Below are 26295 nucleotides of genomic sequence, written 5' to 3' on the forward strand. Positions count from 1 at the left end.
ATTGGCATAGGCTAAAAGAGCTGAAAGGATGCAAGACAGATGCAGATCTTGCCTTCTTTCTGTTGGACTCGTCAGTAAAAACTTATTAACTGTCTTGCTATGTCTTGTGTTGTTGCATTTATTTATGTTTTTATTTATGTATGTCTGTGTTAGCAAAGTTGTTGACTTCGAAAATCAGACAGAGGATTACCCTCTAGCTATAAATCTCGAGTTGGTGTTAACAAACGTACTACATTACAGGGACGTAGGTATAGACAATGCAGACAGTGCACTGGGGCCCGCGACGGGAGCGGCCCGCCGAGTTACGAACTAGACTTTGTCAGTTACATGGTATAACCATATCCTGTCTTATCACTCAAAGTAAACACCCAATACACATCAAATTTTTTCCCCCCATGAAGGTCAAGCAACGGCGGTGCGGTGGTCCAGTGGTTAGCACTGTCGCCTCACAGCAAGAAGGTTGTGGATTCAAACCCCGGTTGCCCCGGCCTTTCTGTGCGGATTTAACATGTTCTCCCCGTGTCTGCGTTGGTTCTCTCCGGGTGATCCAAAGGCATGCAGGTTAGGTTAATTGGTGTCTCTAAAATTGCCCTTAGGTGTGAGTGGTTGTTTGTCTGTGTGTGGCCTTGCGATGGACTGGCGACCTGTCACCTCCATCCACCCAAACCACCTCCTTACTTCGTCTTTTCTGTTAAATATTATATACCTTCCTTTACTGTCAAAAACTGACGCTACAGGGCTTCCCCTTAAACGTTGAACTATGACACTAAAGGGATCCCCAATGCGTTACAAACTGACGACGATGGTGACGAGTCAGGGAGCGAGAACGAGTTGGTACAGCTGTCTTTATTGACAGTGGTGAATTACACTAGTGCCACAAAATCGCACAAAAAGAACAAGTCTTACATGATGTTGCTTTAAGGTCTCACTTTGTTTATATACAGTATAAAATGGAGTTGGTGGGTGAAAAAGAAACAACTGCAAAATTCAATTAATTTCATATAGTGATGTGTAGTAGATGTGCACATGGTTACCAAAAATCAACCAGACTTCAAATCATTTAATTATTTAAATGTTTTAAAATTAAAATGTATTTCACTATAATTTCAAAATCATCAGTTTCTATCCTTTGGATATTGCCAGTTGCCTATCAATCAACAAAGACCATTATTTGGGTGTGTCTCTTTGCATAAGTTCTCAGGGAAGTTAAAGAGGACATTCCTTAACAAAACTTCTCCAAGTATATCCTCATCCCTGCATGAATCCTGTGACCTACTCTTCACATAAGATCTGCAAGAAAAACCAGTGAGCTATCTTGAAGAGACCATCCCCATATGCATATGCTCTCCCTCCCTCCCTCACACACACACACACACACACACACACTCACTCTCTCTCTGTGTCTCTGCCAGTCTCCACAGAGAAAGGAAGTGCTCGCTGTTATAGAACAGTGAAGATGGATGTGGTAACTTTCTATATCACCAAAGACCATCCATTCCAAATAACTGGTTTTGTAAGACATAGCAGCAAAATACATGAAGAACAACTTCACTCATAAGAAATCATTTACAGAACTTTTTCTACCGTATTAATGCTTGATATTCTAAAAATCATCATTTAAATATCTACACACACAAGTGTGTGTGTGTGTGTTTGTGTGTGTGCGTGTGTGTGTGTGTTTGTGTGTGTGTGTGTGTGTGTGTGGATTGTTAGTACTGCTTTGAATGTGGAACAGGGCTCTACCCTGTCATCAGGGACAGTCATAACTAGTCACGATGCAGCAAGGCTATTGTTTTGGCTGTGGATATAGCTGCAGCATTTTAAGGTGGATATGAAATCCTGTCTCTTGTCACCTCTTCCTCCACTTCCTCATCCTTCATGATGCCCCACATCTTCTTTTTGCCCATTCCCCTGCCCTTCCTTCCTCATCTCTTTCTCATCTGTCCCTTCCCTTGTTCCACTGGTCCCGCCCTCCCTCTTTCCCTCCTCTCTGAGGCTGGTCATGTAAGCAGAGGTGTTCCCTATTTAGCGTCCGGTGCCTCTGTGCATCTCTAAAGGAGTCTCCAGTGGAGAGCTTTAGAAGCCACAAACAGTGCAGAGAACAGGCAGGGAGGGGGGAGAGAAAGACAACAAGCAAATTAGAGGTATGGTAGGAGTGATAAATAGAAGTAGAAGGTGATCAGGGAATGAATAAGCACCGAGGTAAATTAGAGAAATCAGGGGTGAAGTCTTTAAAATAACATATAATATTTGGTTCTTGAAGCTTGCTCTCATATGGTGTACATTAGACTGCAGGCCAAAGTGACCAAATCCGATTGCTCATATGTGACTCAGATCAGATCTTTTTATAACAGCGTGAACAGCCCAAGTCACAAGGAATCTGATCTTTTCCAGTTCGGATTCAGGCCACTTTCATATGTGGCCAGAAAAGCCATAATTAAAACAAGTGGCTCTCTTTTTTCTCTACCTTGCTGTCATCTGCTTACAAATTCCTTTTCTTCCACCTGAAATCCACCTGGTCGCGAGCTCTCTTATGAGATAGAGAGGGAGTGATTTGTGGGGCAGATGCATTGTACAGCGCCAGAAACTGTCATGGAAAGGACAGAAAGTCGTGAACATTTGTCATAATTCAGGAGAAATGTGACCCCGGGAGGAAACTGTGAGCGGACATTGAAATACAGGAGTCTCCCAAATCGGGAGGGTTTGCAGGTATGAGCAAACTGAAGCTACGTGCTCCTTGTTGTTGTCGTGTTATTTTTTTGCACATGCGGGTTACTTTCAGGCCGTCGACAGTTCACACAGGAGTCTGATATGGGCTACATTTAGACAATAATGTGAACTGTTAAACAAAAATATCTGATATGGGAAAAAAATCGAAAAGAGCATTGAGGCCTGCATTGTGAACGTAGCCATAGACCACGTGCAGAAGTAGTCGGTTAACTACTGTAGGAGTCCACCTAACTGCTAACGCCAGTCAGTACATGCTAGCACTTTTCAGTAACCCTAGCTTTCTGGGCTTTGTTCTATTTTCTGTGCACTTCTGTGTACCCTCTGACGTTTTTTTCTTGGGATCATAATTTAATTAGATTTTACTGAAGAGGGGGAAAAGCTGTCCAGGCTAATAAGCTTGCTAACTGTTAGCTGTTAAATGGGACAATAAGTTCACACAGTTTATTCAAAATACATATTTGTACCACAACTCCTGTCTCATAACTTATGCATCATGTAAAGCAAGAAGCAGTTTATAATACGACAGAAGAGACTTAAATGCCAGTGGATGGTACATCAGCTAATAAACTACACTAGCAATATAAAAACAAACCATAGCTTCCTCCATTTTGAGCTCTCCATTTCCCCAAAGGTCAGCACTGTCAAGGCAGCTTGCTGTTGGTCAGCTGCATGAATTTGTGGCTCAAAGGTTAGCAAAAGACTGTCCTCAAGAAGAACAAAAGCATCAGCCCCAAATCGACATTCATTTACTCCCAAGTGACAACGCGCTTTGCTTGTAGTAATGCATTGTAGTTATAAAGGGACATAGTTCCAAATGATGTTGTCCTGCTGATAGGGGCGCCAGACATATTTTACATGTCAGAACACCTTTGAACTGAGTTTTGCTTGCATGTAATGCTGGTGATCTAGTAATAAAATCTCATACTGTCTTTAAACCTAAATGGACAACAGTGTGCATTAAATATGGAAATTTTTTACATCTTACATGTGAAAAATCTCTCCTCAGGCATCCCATATGCTATCAATACCATTCCTGAAATTGTATGTGAAAGGGTTTTGTTTCTGCCTCCTATTCTTCCCTCCACAGATTCTCAGTATTGGGTCGTAAGTAGAGCTGTGTTTGTTCATCCTCTGAGTGTAGATCCACAATGTCATCCAGCAGAGTAAAGTTTTACCTTGGCAAACTTTCCCCTGTTAACTGCAGTGAGTCTGGCCAAAGCTGGTCCTGGATATCGGAGTCCGGCCCAATTATGTCTACCTACCTCTGTCAGATTGTTTATACCTGGCTGCACATGTGTGTTTGTGGGAATGTGGAGGGTGGCTAAATTGCACAGGGGAGTGTGTGTGTGTGTGTGTGTGTGTGTGTGTGTGTGCAAGTTAACTTTTTGCTGTGTGTGTGCCTTTTACAGCATCTCAAAACACCATGCCACCCCCCCCTCCCGTCCCGCCATCCACACATCACTCCTCCATACCTCTCCGCTCCACCATTTCTCTACCCGGGAGGCTTTTCCAGAGCACACGGCTAATAAAGTGGGCCATGTCTGCGGCTGAGCACTATTTTTATCAGAAAGCAATTTTCAGGAGGTGCCCACAGGTAAGCGGGTCCCAGTGCCTCAGACAATGGAGCCATGACAAGGAGTTTCCCCCCGCCATTAACCTCTGCTGAGCCAATCCCGAATGCCCCGCTGCTTCAGGAGCACTGAACAGCCACCACATAGACTTGGTCCTTGTCCCTGTATTAATATCAAGACCTCCAAAAACAATTGAATTGTTTAGTGTTTTCTTAGAATTATTAGTAGTATTAGTATGTATGATTTAGGATTCATAGGGCAGTAGACATGATGGAAAGAGAGGCAGTGGATGGGAAATGAAAAGAGATGTACTGTGACCAGATGAATAAAGGTACTGCAGAGGTGAAGGCGACTGAGAGAATGATGAAGAGGAGGTGTGTATTGTTAGGGATGTGTAAAGACAGATGGATACACACAGCCCATCTGGCCCCTCTTTTTATACAGCTGGATATCCAGCACTGCATTGAAAAAGTTACTGTTCCTGCATGATATCACCACAGAGTCAGGCTTCATTTATTACTGATTATTATTAGCCCTGAACTGCAGCAAAGTGAAATTTTTAAGTGTATAGATGTAGGTCACTCAAAGATGAGCGTTTTTGCTCAGTATTTCCTCTCTTACACTGTAGCTGACACTGTCCCATGGAAAATTTCTGTCACATGGAAGGGGTAGAAAAAATATCACCAACACGTGCACGAAATATCCAATGAGCCAATAATCAACACGGTGACCAGAGGCTGCAGCGAATTGAACTTCAAGAAGAATGAATCAGGTCCACAGGACATCCACTATTACATAATTGCAGCAGTCTGTGGGTGCATGTGTATTCACCTAGTCCAATGCAAGATATTTAATATAATATTACATAAGAGTTATGAATTGGTGCTACATAAATAAAATTAAATTGAACTAAACCAGGACCATTCTCATCTCAGGGTGTCCAATACCAACGCTTTTAGAAAAAGTGACAAAACATAGTTATTTCATAGAGTCTCATAGAGACTACCCGGGGCGTCTCTATGAGACGCTTCCGGATGCTAGCTAGTACTTCCGGTCGTGTTTAACGTCAGTTAAATAACGGTATTTGAATAACTTATGCAACTTACGTAACCTCCATAACTGACACTGACATTTTGTGGGTCATAAACAAAAGTAAACTAATTTTTGAGTATGGTTCAATGGATCAAATGATACCATTTATCCATTGTTAATGTAAATATTGATTTGTGCAGCTTTAACTAACTTTAAGTTATATTTTAAAGCAGGACTGGTAATAGAGTATTTTTACATTGTGGTATTTTTTTTATTTTACTTCTGAATCTGAATACTCTCCCCTCCAATGACTACATAGTTGTGCATAGCCCCACATCTGCCCTGTCACATTTCTAATCAGTGCTTCAGTCATATTTTTGGAGCTGTGCTGCAAAATGTTATTCCAAAGCATGCCACTTCTGTGTGTCTTGGACTTGCTGCATTATGCCCTTACAATTAGCATTCACCTGGGACAGCTGTCACTGTTCTAGCCCCATGGCAGCTTTGCTGACCAGCATTAAAATGGAAGACTTCAACTAACATCACTTGATTGGTATGTGGGCAGATGCTTCACTTCAGCTAAAATGTTAAGGAACATGCTGTCACAGAAACGTATTTAGTACCTCTACGCGTCTTTTCCACATCAGCGTCCGTTCACATTACATTAAGAAATGGATAATGTCCTCGAATAGATATGAACAGACATTTAGTATTCTGTATATGGACAGGTTTGCAGTTACAATGAAAATGTGAGAGAGGAGAGCTGACTGTGAGAGGGAAAGGTTTCAGGGCGAGGAGGCAGAGGACAAAGGGAGAAAGGGGAAAAGGAGAACAGAGAGGTAGAGGACAGAGCTAGGACAAGGGCAGCAGATAAGGGACACATCATCAAGACAGGGCTATATATTCAGAATAAAAGAGGTTCACGGTGTGATAAAAAGCATGTGAGGAAGAAAGTACTGATGGCCGCAGAGCAAAGAAAAAGACAAACCACAAGAGAGGCCAACAGACACAAACAGCCGGACAGGGAGTGAGACAGACTGACAGGCGAGTAAAAGCTGTACAAGTGAGACAGAGGGGAGATAAAGGGAGATGGGGGAAGGAGGGGGGAAGAAAGATGAGTACGGAGGCGGTTGTTGCTCCCAGCGGAGACGTTATGTTCGCTATGAGCCTGGGCCTGTCAGGCCATCCGTCTCTTCCTCTCTCCCTCCCAGCATCCATTGCCACTCATCTCCCCTATTCTTTCTCTACCTTCCTCCTCTCAAGACAACGACAACAGTCAGCCCGGTTTGTTGTTACTTGTGGTACGAGTCAGCCTATCCTGCCTATCAAACTGCCCTGCCACCCACTCCTCAAGAAGTTTGAGAAACCTCGGCCTTGAATACAGATTCGTGTGTGTGTGTGTGTATGGATACACACAAGGAAGCTTTGCACTGTATGTATGAGACGGTAAAAAATCTAATAAAAAAGTGCCAGCTTTTCATTCGGTCTGATGCTTGTGTGTTAAGCTTAGGTGTCAGTGGGTGTCTCATTTTAAACCTAAGTCCATTTCCACCCTGTACATTTTAATGTAAATGTAGAAAAAACGGTGCTTCGCAGTCACTCACTCCTCTGTTCTCCTTCTCACCTCTATTATCATCTCGTTTTATCCTCCTGAAACAAAAGCAAGGACAAAAGGACATTTGCTCCATCATTTAGACTTTCACTCCTGGAGTGTTACTTATATATTTCTTATAATGTCTTTCTCCATCTCAGTGCTACATAGGTGATCCTTAAATGGCAGGGCTGGACTGGAATGTTTGGAAATTCATCCCTCTTCAGTAAAGTAATTCCGGTTTATTTTTTCCCTTGTCCTGGCAGGAGCTCCTTTCACTGCCGCTGTGTTAAATGTGTCTGGAGGTTTAAGTGTCGTCTGGTCAGCCAAACACGCGAGTTGGGGATTTACCACACTTGCATGTGATCAATAATTCATGCTGTGTGTTTGCAGGGGAAATACCACTGTGCAAACTAAAGTAATCAAACTCCATACATATAGATACTTAATGGGTATTAAAGTTTAATTTGAATTCTCCTCGTTTTTGTTTAAAGAAACATACATTGTAATGATACAGCAGCTATTGTGCATATTTTTGAAATTTTCAAGGAGCTTGAAACAGTATATGGACAGACTGGTGCAGCCTGCAGCTTCAAGCTGCTGGATGAGAGTTTCCCATGGCAGGAGTTGACTAATGTTTGGAAGGCGGTATTGCTAGAAGACGTGGCTTCAACTTCTTCATGTTACTATGACGTTGCAGCCTACAAATGGTGATTCAAGGATTTTCCCCTTTTCAACACGTCCACATAACATTACCTATTAACTGTTAGTTTGCTAATGGTACTGATATCCCAGCCCGTTCTCATTCCCAGAGCGACAAATAGCTATGCTTTGTGATGTCTTTTGGCATCTGGTACCAACACACATGGCACCCTTTTGCGTCAAAGTGTAATGTACCAGGGAAAGCCCTTTAGCACCAGTACTATTATAACAGAAAAGTGAAAGCCTAACCAGATGTTGCATATTTATGCTTGCTAACTTAACCGCAGAGCTTTACACGTACAAAAACAACACTTAAGGTTACACAGGGCGTTATAGAGCGACACAAGTGGTCTTGAAAAAGTTTCCAGATGTGACGGGCTGGAATGAGAACGAGTTGGATATCCACTTTCTTCCTTTAGGTAATTACAATTTTGACCAAATAAAAACACAAATCAACAAACACCAAGGATATATATGCACTGCTTGGTAGATCCCTTTGACCTCCCTTTCTGAGGAGACAGGTAAAATATAATTTCTCTATGGGCAGCAGTGACCTTGACCAAGAATTGCTTATGGGACTTTGTCATCCTCTAATCACTCATTGTCTTCCTTGTTTACAGGCGAATTTCTCATATATGACAAAAGTGGAATACATGATCAAGCGCATTTCATCAAAAGCACTGTAAGCACTGTGTTCAGGCTGTCTAATTAGCTTGCAAGATAAAATGAGGTCACAACTATTTGAAATGTTTATAAAAGGTGACATCATTAAATTAGATTCGGTGAGAAATTACATTTCAGTGATTCTCATGGGGAAAATTACTTGTGGCAGCAGAGGAGTAGAGAATATAAACAAGTATAGAACCAAGAAAAACTACTGAAGATTGTACAAAAAGAAAACCACATCAAAAGGAGCTTGAAATGATGCAACTGATAAATGAAGATAAATGACGGGGCTTTAGAAAGCCAAGCTGGAAAACTACTTTTCTCCTTTCTCTGAGCCATTACTGGCAAATGTACAGCTGGGAGGAGGTACTTCATTTGCAAATCCTTTAAATAAGTGTTGTAATTATCTGCTTGTGTGTGTGCGGTTGCAGAAGGGAACGCATCTGCCACAGAGGCCCATGAAAGATTAATGCTGAGTAGCCACTGGAACACTGCCGCAGCCGAGATGAGCCTTTGTTATTGCTACAAAAAGGTAACAGGAAACACCTCTCAACCCTGGTTCCATATTTTTTTATCCTGATTCTGTTGATTTGAGCCTGAGAAAACAAATCATGAGGATGTAACTGCCAGTCTTGTCTCCTAGAAATTACGTTCATACTACTTCTTTGCAAATTAATTTAGCATGAAACATAAGACAACTTTAATCAACATAATCAGGAAACATTGTTATTTAGTATTTAGACATAGTGAAAGTATTTGCAAATCATTCACTTCTATTTTATTTATTTTCAATAATAACTCCCTTTTGGATACAATATCCACTCTTAACAGCTAAAGCATGATTGAACTTTTATTGAGCTTTTTTATGGTCATATTCAGCACTCACAGTTAATAATAACTTTAAGTTAAGTTAAGTTAAGGTTATGGAAATATCATCGTCTCTCATCGGTTAAATATTGACAGAGTCAACAGTTTTCCTATTAGCTCCGTTTTACTTACCTGTGGGGATTTCGGACACAGCCTTTAACTGCCAGGTGATGCTGAGCAGCTAGCATACAGGACTGCTGCATCTGAATACAAAGTTGATAGGAGCAGTGAGTGTGAACTAAAGCAGTACAATTTTGACCCATAAAACCAAACCAAGGAGCTGAAAGATGCTAAAGCACTTCGTCCAACTGAGTTGAACTGTGCGTTCGTCACTACAAGCGACCTTTTTGCACATACACATAATTTGATCCGTTGTTGATGTGAAAATATTGTTCACAGCAGCTTTAAAGGAGCATTTTAACTTTTAGAATTACAACCCATTCACCTCAATCAGTTCGCAATGTAAGCATGGCAGCCCCTTATTTGGTCACAGTCTTGCAAACCATAGCTTTCTTTCTGTCCCTCTGCAATGCAGACCAAACACCATCCACAAACTAACAAACATCTTCCTCATGATAAATCATTAAAGAAAGCACACATAAGAAATTGAACAACAACAGAGTTTCTCCTCCTTCCTCTCCTTCTCCCACATCCCCACAGTGCAGTTTCCACTACAGTAAGCAAAAGGAAATGTGTGTGTACCCATGACCTAAAATGGCACATGTAGCAAAATATTTTCCGAAATTTCTACATATTCATGTTAAGATTTTACATCAAGGTTATTTCTTTGACTGCTTGCTAAAATTTCCCTTACCCTGCGGGGGATGACGCAGGGGCCTTGTTCCCTGCACATGCTAGCGGTTGCATAACAGGGTGTTAAGGATCTGCACTGCCTCTCTCCGGAACCCTGAGGGCAACGAGCGCAAAACATGCCTTCCTCCTCTATTTCTGTTCTCCGACTTTTTCTCTATCTCTCTGGTGCTCACATTTGCAAAGAACAATAGCAGAGCAGGTAGTTTAAGTTGAAAGGGGGAAAATTACTCCTCTTCTCCTGTGTCCTCCCTCCTTTTTCATCTGAGGGATTTTCTCGAGCACCCCCCCTCCCCCTCTTTCTGTTTCTGTCTCTCTGTGGTTTTTTCCCTTAGTGAAAATGGGTCACCTTTCTTCTGTCAGGAGAATGCTTGGGTAAGTATAACCTCTATGTGTGTGTGTGTGTGTGTGTGCATGCAAGGTTTTTACTGTCTAGGGGGGTTCCAAGCCCTGGAAAAGTCATGTGCAAGGACCATTTTCTGGGGCTCATTAGGGGAAAAGTTTTTTGGGCTAGCGTTATAGTAGGGTTAGGAGAAAGGTTAAAATATGTATTGGGGTTACTTTTATCATTTCGGCAAGTTGCAATGACAGTTAAGGCTACAATACTCAAAACTTCTTCTGACTTTTTTTCAACCTTATTGTCGTCAAAGTGGCCACTCAGATCATTTTTTCCCTTGGCACCTTCGTTGCACATTACAAATGAAAGTAAACACAGACCATGCCAAGTTTTCTATTTGCACAACTTACATTACTTACTTACTTGCTACACATTGAACATGCGTACGTATATAACATCTTCCTTGTAAATCTACATATACTTTACACATTATATATGTGTGTAAATGTAACAATAAACATTTTTTTCCATGTGTGTATCGTGGAGTGCATTACATTGTGCAACCCTGTGTAATGACAATAGAGCTGAACCTTGAGTAAGTAGTTGTATAAAAGGTAGCGTGCTATATGTGTGAGACTATGTCATAAATGTTTTTTATTACTACGGATGAATATGTAGCATTGATTTGCTAGTTGGCTAACCAAACAGCTTGATTAGCCTGCAAGTAAATACATATGCAGCTACTAATCTAATCCAGTTTCTGTGTTTACTTTAGTTTAAACATCTCTACAACAGTGCAAAGTTCTGTTACGTCTCTTCAATTTGTGGTTGGCAAAGTGGTAAACTGTTAGAAAAGAAGGACCGACATTAACCAGTGTTCATGTCTCAACAGAATGATGTTCACCTACTGTAGATGAGGCAGTAAGCAAGGGACTTTGTGTATATCTCTATACGTGTGTTTTCCAGGCTGATAGAAACCCTGCATCCCCTCTCTTTGTCTCTGGCAGTATGCATGCAGGCAGTGTTGGACTTTCATGTGAGAGCACCATTGCACTTCAAACAAGATCTCAAACACATTGACTGTGTGCCTAAAGGAGAAAAAAAGCTGAAAAAAGAGATTCTCTCTGCATCCTGATAGAGTGCACTGGGATCCACCCTCTTGCCTCTTCATCTATTCTTCCATCTACCTGTCAAATCTGTGGCTCAGCTGTGCCGCTTCTCTCTGCACATCAATGTGAAACAACTCTCTGGAAGCACCGCATGAGCTGTTTCACAAGTTGTAGAATGCAAGTGCTGCTGTGACCGAGAGTGGGAAACCGTTTCATGCACAGACACATGCAGATATGACACACAGTTACACAAGTCACCACCTCAGCCACTGTCACCAGTGCGAGTAAAAGGGAATCAGGATGGGGTGAAAAGTTTCAGAGTGTCAGACTACAGCATTATGTCATGACGGTGTGTGTGTATTAATCGTAGTATACTTAGGGGTATAGACAGCTCATCATGTTACATTGCTAATTGCTAATATTAGACCATAGAAAAGGATATTTCTGGTTTAGTTTTTTAAAACCATTAATCTGCTACTTCTTCTAACGCTAGCCTCTTGTTGAAGACAAGGTGACTTTATTAAATACATTTGTATGGCAAAAACATTGAGAGATCTTGACCTTAGAAAAAGTAAGATTAGGTTAAAAAGCTTGATTAAAAAGTGTGACCTTGAATTACGTTACACATATATCCAATGTTATGCATACTGAGATGTGAATTTCACTTCCATCCTATCCCTAGTGACAACACAACTTGCATACTTGTTATACTGTAAATGTGAGATAATATGAAAAGGTCTGTGCCTATATGAAGCTAAACATCCAACCATCCATCCATCCATCCATCCATCCATCCATCGTCAACCGCTTATCCTGTGTAAAGGGTCGTGGGGTGAAGCTAGACATGCGTGTTTAATTTGACAAACCAGGCATTAAAAAGTTTAAAGTTTAAAAAAAAGTTTCACTTTTGTTGAATAAATTACTGCAAGTTGGAATAACTTCATTTTTTAAACCCAAACACAACGCATGTACATACTGTATATGCTAATAAGCTAATAGTATGGCCATTGTGTGGTCATTTACTCAACTCATCCTTTTAAGTTACAAGACTGAGCCCATGAAAAAACAGATAAGTGGACAATTTCAAGCAATACTGGATAACTACGAATAGACAGCTAGATTTTGAAAGTATTTCATCACCTCCAATCAGGCCTCCCTCCAAATGGCAGCTAGGTAGGTAGGCAGGTATCGAATGAAACGTTTGGCTGTGCTTATACAGTGGAGAATTTCAACAAATAAAACAAAAAATGCGTCTGAAATAAATTGCCCGACCCAGATTAAAGTTGACCTAAACACAAAGACTTGATAATTAATTATTATATTATATATAAGATTTTAGGGTTAAGTACATTATTTTTCAGGACTCACTCACCATTGTTGAAAATACTAGCTTGGTTTGTTGGCACAAAATCATGTCTTTCTTTGAAAGCAACAACTTGTGCTCTGTATTTATGCCAAAAATATAAGTTGACATTTTTACAATACACAATCTAAAACTGGCATCTGCAAAGCTTCTTAAAGGTTAAGTCTGTAAGTGTTAGTGGTGAGGGTTGCGAATTGCATCCAACTGCTCACTCACAGCTCCCCCCTCCCTTTGCGTGTAGAAGAAACTACGGTGGCCGACATGCTCTGTCGGCTCTTGTGCTAAATAATACAGTATGTGTGGTCCTCTATATGTTCAAATTTCTCTTATCTTCTTACAACTTCTTACGACTTCTTCTTCGTCTTCTCCTTTTTTTCGGCTTTTTTGGGCTACTGTAGAAATGTGGTGGGACAACATGGCGACTTCCATGCAAGAAGTGTGTAGATAGAAATGGCTCATTCTAAGACATATTGGTTCACTATGTAAGGTCTTTATACACCACTGAAAACATTGTTATGCATATTATATTCCATCTCTGTCAATAGATCCTCCTACATATTACACACTCGGCCTTTAACTAACATATGAATAATATACCCATCTGTATGGTGAATTATCGTAACACACTGCACATTTATTGTGAATGAAGGCTGTGGACAATGCTATTTACAAATGGTGATCGATTTGTCTGGTTTGTATTGTATTACTTGGCAATGGCTATGAAGTAAATGAAAAATGGAGCCTGGGCAATGCAATTGAAACACAAATGTTTATATTTCCATACATCTAAATCAAGCAGAAGCCCAGCAGCATCACACTTTGCAAGATGGAGAATTTCTGAGCATCATCATTTTTTGTGAATGACCTTTTTTTTCACTGCAGAGATCAACAGTTTGTGGTAAGTTACAGTAAACATTTCAGCTCTGTAAATTATAAATGTAGAGGCCCTTTGTTATTCTGTAACTTTTAAGGACAATATAAAGACATCACAAGTCACTTTCACAATTTTTCCACATAGACTTTCATAACTGCATGTAACTCCTGACATATTTCTGTATTACCTTCATTTTAAGAAACACTACTGCCACATTTAAAATGCACGTGTTGCTGCCCCAAACTGCCTACTGTGTTTAATTAGATACAGAGCCAGTGGTGGGGTGGCACTTTTTCAACCAGGACTGGTGTAATGAATTTACAAATCAAGTCTTTAAGGGCTTACTGCATTACTGTACTGTATGTGCTGACCGTACCGAAGTGTAGAGGTAGCCCTCGCTGTTCATGGCAACGTAGAGCCCTGTCTTGGTGCTCTGGATGGCCACTATCCTGAGCCCCACAGGAATCAAGTTGAACTGCACTGCAAAAAAAAAAGAGGGAAGGGGTTGTTAGAGCAATCATTCTTTCTCTTAAACGCTCACAGTGCTTCCTCGTGGCATAAAAACACAATTGCTTTCCATCTGTCTCCTATTTCATCCTCCCTGGTGTACAGTATATCTGTCAAAGGCGGGAAAAGGACGTGTGTGAGAAAGAGAGAGGGAGAGACAGGGAAGGATTATGAGGGGGAGATATAGGAGGAATGAAGTTCGGTTGCTGGTACACCGGAGGTGAGACAAAGCTGGGAGTGACAGTAAGGAGAACTCCCCTGCAGGAGAGAGAGAGAGAGATAGACAGAGCTTGGATTAGCAGAGAGCTTTAAGGATACAGTACATTAGAAAGTGACATCTCCTTAGCCTTCTTTGAATTCATTTCCTCTGTCCCGACACAGTAAACAGCACTTTGGAATGCAGTTCGCTGAATCCGCTACCTGCTGAACCTTGGATTTCTTATGTGCATAGCTCTCCATATAAAACTACCTTCAACATGGCCACTGGGACAACACTCACACTGTGTATTTGTGTGTTTGAATCAAAAGTGTCAACAGTAGGGTTACCTGCATGTGCTTGCCATTTGTTGTATCATTTGTTGTGCAGTTCTGTATGTTCATGTTTCCTGTGTATTCACGTGTTTATCCTTTTGAGATCTCTTGAGCGAGTGCAATCTAAAACAGTGTCTTACATAATCTGACATGGTAAGCTGAGTGATACTGACAAAACAGCCTCTGGCTGCCAGCTGCTCTATGGTCACATTGTTATGATGACCAAACGCTCCCATGACGATTAAAGTCAATGAAGCATTTGGATTGAATCCGGGATGAGAAAGGCGACCAAAACAGACGAGTTTAAGAAGATTGAAAACAATAACCGCTCTAATTAAATTATTCAAGGAAAGGAATATCTCCACATTTTAGGAAATATGCTTATTGGATTTTTTGCTTGACTTCCAGGGACCATATCCTCACCATGAGGTACCAGACAACCAGCGGAGACTCAAAGTAGTCCATGTAACTGGCTGGTGGTTACCAAGTCCTCATTTCTACAAATTTCTGTTTGTGTATTAAACAAAAAAGAAATTAATATAAATATGTCAGTCTTATGTCAGGCACTTTGAACTGCCTTGTTTTTGAAAGTAGCACTATAATAAACTTGCCTTGCCTGCTTTCATTCGTTATACTAAGCAAAGATAAGTGACCCTCAGCTCTAGCGCCATAGCTAAGACAGAGACACGAGAGTGGTATCAATCTTCTCATCTAACTCTTGGCAAGAAAATATCTGGTCGAACATGATATTAATAATAATTCTTGACTTTCTAACCTTAACAAGTGACAACAACAAGGTCCTCTTACTAGCCAGCAGGTCCGTTTTTATGCATTTCATTATAGATCATTAGTTTGTGTGACTGTAGTGAATTACCGTAAATAAGCTCTATTAAAAGAAACAAAAATCGGGACCGTTACTCATTTCTAAACCCTGGCTACGGTCAAGCAGACATTATAAAGTGGCAGTGGGGTTATCAAAATTTCAGATTTGAAGTCTCAGAAGCAGGTTTTAGATCCATGGAGCCATTAGTTGCTATTAAAAAATCTATTTCAAATGAAAGGTTCTGCCAACATAATGGATGGAAGTTAAGTTATCAGATGGAAACAGAAAGTCAATGCTGGCCATGATGGGGGCAAAAAACAAACAATAAAATGTGTCAACACTATTTTTGATGAATAATGAGTTTTGAAGTGTTTGGAATTATTTAAGAAAGTTTAGTTTATCTTTTAGTAATGCATCTAAAACAAACAATTTTCTTTCAGTTTTTCCTTCTATTTAGGCACTGTGTGTGCTAAACAGGCAGAAAGTTGTACATTTCACTTTTTACTGCCAGTGTGAACATAGTCCAATTTTACTGTAATCTCACATTAAACAGAAATAATATTCACTCTGTCAGCCAGTCCTGTATAAATTAAAGAAAACACAGCACACAGATAGTGATGTGTGTCCAGCTTGAAGGTGCACATTTAGGTAATGAAAACTGCACATGCTTCTCAAAGGGCATCACTTTGTTTTGAAAAGTGGTGGGCACATAATGGCTCAGATTAGGGTCGTGATGATACACGAGAACAAAATGAGAAGATTTTTAACACTATTTTGAAGAAATATGAAATGCTGAAATATGTAACGTGAAATGTGTACGTCTTGGGGTCCTCCTCCAGAAAATTGGAGTATTAAACACTTAATTTCCTTCATTCTGGAGACAGTTTCTGCTCCAATTTATGGTGGAAATGTCTTTATTTAACTAAAGGGAAACAAAAAGTTCAGATGGCACGTGACAATTCAGAAAAATAAATATAGAATATAATGCTGTAATCAGCAGCTTGTTTTTTTTTAGCTTAAGGTACTTTCTTGGACAATGCACTTTTTTTTCTTGTGTATTTAAATTTTTTATTATTGTGCAAATAAACCTTTCTCAAAGCATTTTCATTTGTAATTTACCATTTTTTGGTGCTAGCTATTTTCAGAACATTTTTAACAAATGCTTTCAAAAAGTGATGGGGACAGAATCAGCCATTTCAAAATGTGGTGGGGACATGTCCACAGCGTCCCCAGTGAATATGACACCTATGTGCTTCTCACCCCCCCTTTCTCCCTCCCTCATTCAGATCTTCAGAGTCCTGCATCTATTTGCTCGATCGATCCCTGCATCTCAAACAGTCGGTTTCGCAAATGAACAAAGTGTCACCAAAGACCATGGCCGGGATGACAAATAGAGCAGGACACGCAGGCGTCGCCTCCTTCCTGGCCCTCACCTTTCCTTTTACTCTTGTTTCTCACTCTCTTACACCAGCAGTCTGCGGTGTTGTTGACCCCACATAACCTACTGCACATTGAGACACACACATGAGGAAAAACACCACCACACACATGCAGCGCTGTACTGCCATCAATAATGAAATCTGGAATGCAGAGAGCATTTGTCATTCACTTGATGATAGTTTATTTGGTTGTTTTTGTTTTTATAAGATAGAAGAGCAAAAGACTAAAAAATGGATTAAACTGCGTTGGTCTGCCCTAAAGTTGCAACTGTTAGCATGGCTAACTAGCTTACAACCTCTAGTGGTAACTGGGTGTTACTTCCATCTTTTTATGTTAAAAAGCGACTGTTGTTCCCCCATTGTGTGTAAGAAGGTCCTCAATGAATGCTAATCAGAGAGTAGGCTAACGTTAGTGGTACTAACTAGCTCTGTTGGATTTGGAAACTCTTTATCCAAGATAGTGTTACATTCGCCCAACACGTCAGTCTTAATATAAAAAGCACTCTCTCTTGTTAAAAAATTAAAAGTAAAATATTTGGTTTGATGATACAAACAATGAAACATAAATCTAACTTCTGCCTTACTTGTCCAAGTGTGCTAAGCAGCCAAGGATCCTACAACTGGCTAGCTCTACAATACAATACAAGAATGTCTTCTACTGTAAATGTATCAGGGATATGAAGCTTTAGTCTTAGTCTTTTAACCCGATATAATATATGTAGCAATCAAGAGCAGGGTTTACAGGGTTCTTGTTTTACTACTAGTCAGCTGGAAACGTTAGAAAAGATAGCCAGAGAAAATGTTAAAGCTAATTTTAGCTTAATGAGCCAGGTAGCTGGGCAACAGTTTTCATTTCAGCTAGCTGGCAAAATTGACGTCACCAGCTAGAAAAGAGAACCCAGCTTTTAACACGTCTAAAATTGAGGACATATTGTTTTGAAAAATTTGGAGTGGTGAATCTGACCCTGTTGTTGTAAACTATGTACTGAGATTGGAAACTCACCCTCCCGCCATTGTCTTTTGTTTCCTTCATCCCTCTCTTTCTCTATCACGCTATCGCTGCATCTATCTTTATTTCCCCCTACTAAGAAAGTTTGCTTACTTTCTCATACTCAATCAAAAAGAGCTTGTCTTATCAAATGGATCACATAACTCTCTCCTGGGATAATAGAGGCATCCCACCTCTCTTTTGTTTGCCCTTTTCCCTCATGGCTCTCTCTCTCTCTCCGTCCTTCCGTTTGACTCATTTTTTTTTTCCTCTGCAACTTAGAGAGGAGGTCGGTGGATTAATCAAAATTCTTTTGAGGGAGAGACGGAGGGAGGGAAAAGGAGAAGAGGGGAGGGAAATGAAAGGGAGGGAGGAGGGTGTTGCCAAATCAATCCCACAAGTCAATTTGAGGCTTGAGATCTTTCACACAATAAATAAACAAGGAGAAAGTGGAGATGGGATGAGGGGGAGGAGGGGCGGCTGAGCGGGGGGGAAGCAGTAGCAGGACACAGAGTTAAGCTGTGCAGAGGGCATCTGCAAGCCTGCACACTGTGCTGCCGCTCTGCGGTGTTGTATTGTACAGCCCAGTTGGTCTCTACTGGAATGAGAAGAGGATTATAATCTCTCTGTGAGAAGTCACATAGAGTTTAACTGGACAGGCATTCTCTTATGTGGAATAAGATAAACAAAATATTGGACTCACTGAGATCAAGTTCTCTTTTTTCAAACTTATGGTCAGTGCATCAACAAACTTGATGAAATCATGAGCTTCATCGTGAGATCCCCTCACTGGTGACTCAAAGCACTGCTGTCAGGTTGCACATAGTTGGAGTCCATAGTCTCTGTCCAACCAATACACGCTGAACAGCTGGACATGCTGGACATGCTGTAGGCTACAGGCTCAAAATTATAGTAGTTACCATGACCCAACTGTATATACTGACCACCCAGTTAGTATACAAGAAATGAATGTATTTTACCATGTTTATAACAATAAATAATGCGATATGTGCCACTGCTAATTTAACTTAACAAAGCCAAAGTTGTAATGGTGCATACCATATAATCATAACATCCTTCAATTCAGGCATTGGTCCTTGGCTGCATGTCTTTCACACACTTTGTTTCCTGTCTCTCTCTCTACACGGCTTACTGTCAAATAAAGGCAAAAAATAATTTAAAAAACAACAAATAAATTATATGATATATTAAATGTTCATAAATAATCAAATAATTTGTATTCCCAAAGGTTATGGTTATGGTGTTATGTAAATGTCCATCTTAAGGAATGTATATGTTTGTGTGAATATTAACTACAATTACATGACCCATTCCACTACAGTTCCACAAAGTTAAATTAACATCTACATCTTGAAATAAGACAGACCACCGCATTGGGATCAGTACAACTTGACACTTGAATTAATAAAGTTGTAGGAGACAAGTTGATTTGCATTGGCAGTAAATAAAACAGCCTGTCTTCATTCGCAGTCTGTCATTTGCATTGTAAAAAATGAGCTTTAAAGACTAAATAGTAGATTAAATGAGTTGTCGCTGAGCTTCACGGCTGATTTCCCTGGTGGTCGATGTCTCTGATTACAAGACAACTACCTTCCCTCCCCTGTTATTTAACTTCTACCTCTTCCCTGAGGCTTTCCTCTCCATAACTGGTTTCTCTCAGCTTTTACCCGTCTTCCTTTCAGTCCATCTGTCTTTCCCCTTCTCTTCTCCTCTCTCCCTATTTTTTTCTGTCTTTTCACCCTGCCTTGTCATGAATTAACAACCTTTTTCTTATCTCACTCTGTTTTTTTTATACGTCTCACCATTTTTCTCCCTTATTTGTTCCCTTTCAGTTCCCTCGTTGCCTGCTGTCGTTCTCTCCATCTTGTGAAACCAATACTCAATCCACGTCCATTCATCTTTGTCCTATTTTACCCTGCAGCCTTCTCTGTCTGTCTCTTCATTACTCTCTCTTCTTGTCTCTGCCTCCCCTCTTTTGTATCTTCTATCCTCACTTCCCCCTCGTTGGGTATTCTTCATGCTCTTCTTTTCAACCTTACGAGCCCGCTGTGGTACTCTTTTTACCTTTCTCCTCATCTAGCTGAGAGAGCTGTTGCTTTCGATGTTCACATTTTTTCCTCTTTGAATGCTGCAGCTCTCACACAGCGTTTCCCTCATCTGCCTTTCAAGTCTTTGAATTTTTTTTTCTCTCTGTCCTCTGCGAAGAAGCGTTATCGAGCACTGTTGAAAGTTAGACAGAGAGAAATAGCATACTTGTTCCAGAGCAGAGAAAAAGATAAGGAAAATTTCCCTCCAACAGTGGGAGATGGTAATTACAGTGGATAAAAGTCAGGGAATCAAGCTCCTCCTTATGGCTTTCCGATGTACACACTGAGAGTCAATAGCTTTCATCTCTTTCTGACTCTCTCCCTACTTGCCTTCCTTCCTTTTTTCTCTTCTTCGCTGTCTATCAAACTGTCTCAATATGTTTTTTTTCTCTTCCTCTCCAAGAAACAAAATTCGGAAATATACCAAACCCAGTGACAATCACACCAGCAGCTCCATCCGTCATCCCTTGCTCAGTTCATTTATTCTATCCCTGCTTTCTTTTGTGTGTGTTTTAATCTTTCTTCAGCTCCTCTGAGATATGGTTCCCTCCATGTCTGTTCCTTAAATCTTCTGTTTGGTGACAGCACTCACCAAACCCCTTGTTCTGTGAATGTTTCACTTCAGTTGCTGTTGTCATCTGTTATATATCTTTGCTTGTCTATAATATCTATTTGATTAACCCCATATTTAGCATGCACATCTCATGTTGGCATGTACATGTGAGCTTTAGGCCCCTAGTTGTTAATGGATACATAGTACCTATTTATTATGATCCTATCTTATTATGAGCTATGGGACCACACATCAACACAAAATTGCCTTCTAACTTACAATTGTTTTTGGTTATTTCACATTTGAACCTTGCATGTTTTTGTTGGTTTGAAGTGGTTGGCCGAAGATAACATTAAGTTTAGAAAGTAAGAAACTTGCCCAAATTGTAGTCACAATGTGCAGAAATTGAAAATTCTTGACTATAAAGCCCCCAGAACCAGTATCAAAAAGACACTTTGGCAGACTACAATTGACAATTTTTGCCATCAGAATAATTTCAAATATGCCACAATCACATTACAGTTTTACACAGTTTTCACATACAGATTTGTCAAATCAATACATTTTTCCACATTCATTACCACACGCCTATAATGTAACTGATAAACTGAATAAAAGCAGACAGGAATATTTCAAGTTACTTTTAGGTCTTTGCTAGCTGCATTTCACACTGGACTAAAATGAATGGAAACCTACTACAGTGGTTTGGGGGTTTGGGTTTTTGAGTCTTATGCCTTCTTGTTTTATTTTAAAACGTGTCCTTGTGTGTTCTTTGCAGCTTTATTAATCCCTTCCTTCCTTGTATATTTAAAGTTGCCGTAGAAAGGAAAACTGTGTACTGAAAACTGTAACATGAAACTGATATAACTTGAGCCTCAATCACCATTGTTTCCTCCTTCATATGTAAATATTGCTCATGCAAGAGACCCCGGAAAATCGGGCAATTGTCGCAAATTCGCATCACACCTTCCTTTCAGACTACAGCTGAGATAACTGTTTATATAACCCAAATGCCTGTTTGTGCATATTCGATACGTACCTGGGAACCTTTTGCAAGCACTGGTTTCTCATTTATGTCTGTTGTCGCTAATTTGCATCATACCTACATCATACCTGAATTTATATATTTTCTATGTTCTATAGACAAATTAACAATCTTCACTTAATTTAACATCAACCTGGAAGCAAATGAAAATATTTTTTTTTTATTGTAAATAAATTTAAATAAAAGTATGAACCTGAAAATGAGGATTCTATGGTACCTTGAAGTTTCCTTATGCTTTGTTGTTTAAAAGATCATACTTTGTCTTTATGTCAACTGTTAATGGACTGACATTACATTTATTCATTTAGCTGACACTTTCATCCTGGGTCTCTCACACCAAAGGCATGCGTCTTATCCACTGCACCATCACCACCAACAACTTTTGTTGGATTGTTTGGACTTTGATTCCGCTTGCTTTTGACCTTTGCCTGGTTACCTCTAACCCGCAAGCTTGCTCATCTTTTTTTTAACTTTAACCATAAACTGTACTTGTTCCGTCTGTGTGTTTGCATGTTATGAAGTTAGGAAACTGCATTAAAAGTCTACATAGTATTTCAGGAAATAGTTGGCAATCTGTAAAGAATTACAAAGTGGCTAAAATGTGCAAAAATACCTGTATTGTCCTTTTAACAGAACCTTTTTCCTGGTAAATAATAAAGCAAAAGTCCCTCACCATACTCTCTCTCCCCTCTAATTCCTCTTCCAGCTTTATTACATAACAGCTTGGAACAGACAAGAACAGAGAAGGAGAGTGGAGCAGGATGGGAGGAGGGGGTGACAGCTCCTCTGACCTCCCACCAGAGGGGGGAGACACTGTGATTGAGGAGCCATCAGCTGTGTGCCAGCTGTTCCTTCTGCACCCCATCGCTCCCTCCCCTCTCCCTATCTTCATTACTATCATCCTCGTCTTTTTTCCCTCTCTTTTCCCCTGCCAACCCGTCTTGTCTTGCTGGCTCAGATTTCTTTAGCGCATTTCAACGTGCCCTCTTTCTCTTTCTCCTCTCATCTCTGATTCCCTTATTCTCTTATTCTCTCTTCCTTCCTTCCTTCCTTCCCTTTGTCGCTTTTTGCTTTAATATACAGTCCCTTCCAGCTTCATGATAACTTCCTCTATCTCCTAGTTATGGAAGTGATAAAAGTATTGCAAGGCCATACAAAAGCCACGCTCACATCACGTTTTGCAATATCCCCTCAGGGCTTCCGTACCTCCTTCCAACTTTTGTCCCTACGCCAACCTTTCCCTTCTGCCCAGAAGAACCAGGAGGTGAAGGCAGCTGCTGTAAAGCCAGGTAGCCCAGGAAGAGAGGTGACAAGAGGGAGTCAGCGAGGTATTCAGTCCCATTATTTGCTCCCTTCTGCTCCCTGGAGGCCATTGGTTCAGTGTCATTACACCAGGTCACAGCAGGTCACAGGTGTGAAAGAGCGTGAGGAGAAGTCAGGGTCAAAGCGCGGTGCGGTTTAAAACACTAATGGAGGAACAGAGGGATGAGAGGTGGCGATTCTGGGAGAGGCCCTTTAAAGCTATACTTTGTAATTTTGTGTTTGCAAGTTGAGCTAGACAAGCACATGTCTGAAAAAGTGCGTTTGCAAGTGTGTATTTGTTTGAATGCGCAAATCCAGGAACATGCATCACCATTTTTAGGGCAGATCAGTTGATTAGTACCACAGTTGGCCAAGAACTTCATCACAGTGGGAGACTCCCTTAATTATTTATCCCATTTGCTGCTGATTTGGCCCTTTTTTTTGGGTTGTCTTGGCGTGCACCGCCGTGGGGTTCATACTTTCTGCGCACACATGCATAAACACTCTCTGAGGAGACGAAGGGGAGTGGAAGGTGACACATTGTAATATGGTTGCATGCCTCAGGATTTCATTTAGTTTCACATATTTGTCTAGATCAGATCTGAAAAATATATTCAGATGCATTATTATGCAAACTGTCCATTGGCCCAGCTCCAGTGTCGGCCTGGGCACTGAACCCTCACAGACTTTAACTGACATCACTGTCTGAGTGCATCTCTGCACTCTACTGAGTGCTCTCCATTGGAAATAATGGCACAGTGTGAAAGCCCTGTCACAACGGAGAAAGAACTTTGGTTGCCTGGACAAAGACATTTTAAGGACATGCATTAGGCTGAAATCTTATGTTGTAAAAAATTTGGACCAAATCTACATATTTTAATGTCACTATCATTTCATTATAAGTCAAATAACTATTCAGTAATAGTGAGTAACATAGGTGTTTTCAGCTGACTTGCTAAAAATATAAAACACACAGTTTCCCTGTTCAATGAGAGATTATTACAGATATTTTGATTTACCCCAAAATAAAGTGGTTTAGAGAGTCTGGATAAATTGTTGGCTTGTTTACAATCTGTTTTATCGGCTGACTGCTTGCCGTTTTGGCCCCTTTGTTGTGGCAGAGTCATCTTACTTCTAGATATCAGCAATTCATTTGGTGAGTACAAGGCAATCATAACTAAGAGAAATTATGGCTGAAAATACGAAAAGAAGACCCAGGTCGTAATCAGGGATGCTAACTTGCCACCTTTTTGTGATAACCGTTTTTATTCCAAAATTCATTTTTGTGATTCATGTAGATCCGATGTGAAGACTGAAGAGGCCGTCTCTGGAAGGTCAGTGTTTGACTGCCAGCATGCCTTAAGAATCTCTTACAGTACTGTTATGATGACCTTAACTGGCTTATATGACAATATGTCAAGCTTGGGACTGTTATCAGTCCCAAGACTGATATGGTTTAGTTGTTTTGATTTAGCAAACGGTAACCACCCCAATTTGGATGTAACATGTAGTTGTTGTTTTTTTCCCCATGGAGTCTAATGTTAGATAGCATACTTGTTTATTCCAAATTCCACTTATAACACTTATTATGGCTCTGGGACTACTCGTTTAATGAACGATTTTCGACAATGACAACTTAAGTTGAGCTCCTCAGCCAACTTAATGTTAAAATTTGCCCCTGGTGGTTCCATTTTATTTAACTAAGATAATGGCAACACTAATACTGTCATAACCATGATATAATTAAAGACTTTGCCTTTGCATTTGTTTTTAACACGAGACTTATTCATGAGACAGTGTAGACATAAAACCCTGTTAAAATGGACCTTAATAGATGTTCTGTTAATATAACAATGTAATTTTTATAGGGTAAGTTTTTCCTTATATCCTAATGCTAATATTATCTCTCAATCCACATTTTAAAGCTGATATTTAAAATAATAATATTAATAATCCTGGGGGTGATGCTCCCTGACTCCCCTAGGGGATTTACATCTTTGTCACCTTTTTCACCCTGTGAAGAGATTGCATCCCTTTGTAATAAATCAGACATATGCCTTAAGGCTAATCATGTAAAACCTGACATGTCACATATCAGGGGCCAAGAGGTGTGTTGATCCAAGGCTGGATTACTAATGGTAAAACGGGCCTCTGCCCTAGACCTGTTCTAAGTTCATTGTGTGGTAATTGGTTTATGGTATTTTGATCAATCATAACTTTATATGGGGATACCATAAATGCATCACTAAAGCGTAATGTCAGCTGACTTTAGTGCCTGTTTTATTACTTTGTCTTGATCCAGTTTGCACACTACATGATCTGTACTGACGTAAAAAACAGCGATTTGACTGAGAAATTAGAGCTACGATTGAAATTGAAAGTAAAAGCTGTTTTGTTGCAGGCCAGTTTCCATTGTACTAAAAGGGCTCTGCTCCCGGGGAGACTACTGAAGATAACCTGCCAGTCAGTGTGTTACCGTACATGCCCACGCAGCTATTTCCACCTTTTCAATATTCTGTGCAGCCAGGTAGATGATTGTGCTGCTGATTGATACTCAGTTACAGTAATGTCAATCATTGAACGATTTCTGCATGAATGAATAAATAATCAGACAGAAAAAAGTGCACAATTTACATGTTTTACAGGACTTACCTGTCAACCTCTCCACACTGCCCACTGAGGATGCAGGGAGACAGCATTAAACCAGATCAGACCAAATAGAATTCCAGTTGTTATAAAATTAACCATAAGTCAAACCCACGCAAATATTTGCTGGGTGTTACATAGGAAGGAGTGGTGAGAGCAGCTCTGATCAGTTACTGTAGAGCTTTCTGGAGGTGTGTGGGCTTAGTTTTACCAAACAGCTGCGTGAGTGCCCTCTCAAAAGTTTTCCCATTACTCCTGGATTTTCAAGGCATTGTAACTCAAAATCCTGTCTTTTAGAGTGAATAGAAACCCGTCCAAATCCAAATGAACACTTTTGAACACAAAATAATGGCAGTGGCTAAGTTCCTTAAAACGTCCATCCATTATCTATAACCGCTTATCCTTTGAAATCCCAAGACATGCTTGGGAGAAAAGGTGGGTACAACCTGGAGAGTCACAAGTCATATAGACACATAAGCCCCTTTTCCACTGCATGGTACCAGCTCGCCTTGCCTTTTATTGGTTTTTCTTTGTGGAAAAGTTGTACCTGTATCTGCTACTTTTTTTCGTATCACCTCCATCGAGGTTCCAAGTGAGCTGAGGCGATACTGAAACTGTGATGTGAAAACACAGCAGACCAGTGATTGGTCAGAGAGAATCGTCCCTATTCACTGCATCAAGATTGTGTGCGCCAGAGGCCA

At 40.3% G+C, this 26295-nt stretch overlaps 1 protein-coding gene across 1 annotated transcript in view; it reads right to left on the minus strand.

The window, feature by feature from the left end:
* LOC119911899 (fibroblast growth factor 14-like) overlaps positions 1–23019 on the minus strand; it is a 46072-nt gene extending 23053 nt beyond the window's left edge. Inside the window, exons 1-2 of the mRNA XM_038730879.1 lie at positions 22882–23019; positions 14029–14145 (exon numbers count right to left, since the gene is read on the minus strand). Coding sequence (XP_038586807.1) covers positions 14029–14145; positions 22882–23019 — 255 coding nt within the window. The remainder of the gene's footprint in view (positions 1–14028; positions 14146–22881) is intronic.
* Between the last annotated feature and the right edge of the window lie 3276 nt (positions 23020–26295).

Source organism: Micropterus salmoides, unplaced genomic scaffold (assembly GCF_014851395.1).
Source record: "Micropterus salmoides isolate LMB-PRFRI ecotype aquatic unplaced genomic scaffold, ASM1485139v1 Ms_hic_scaffold_2, whole genome shotgun sequence".
Classification (NCBI taxonomy): domain Eukaryota; kingdom Metazoa; phylum Chordata; class Actinopteri; order Centrarchiformes; family Centrarchidae; genus Micropterus; species Micropterus salmoides.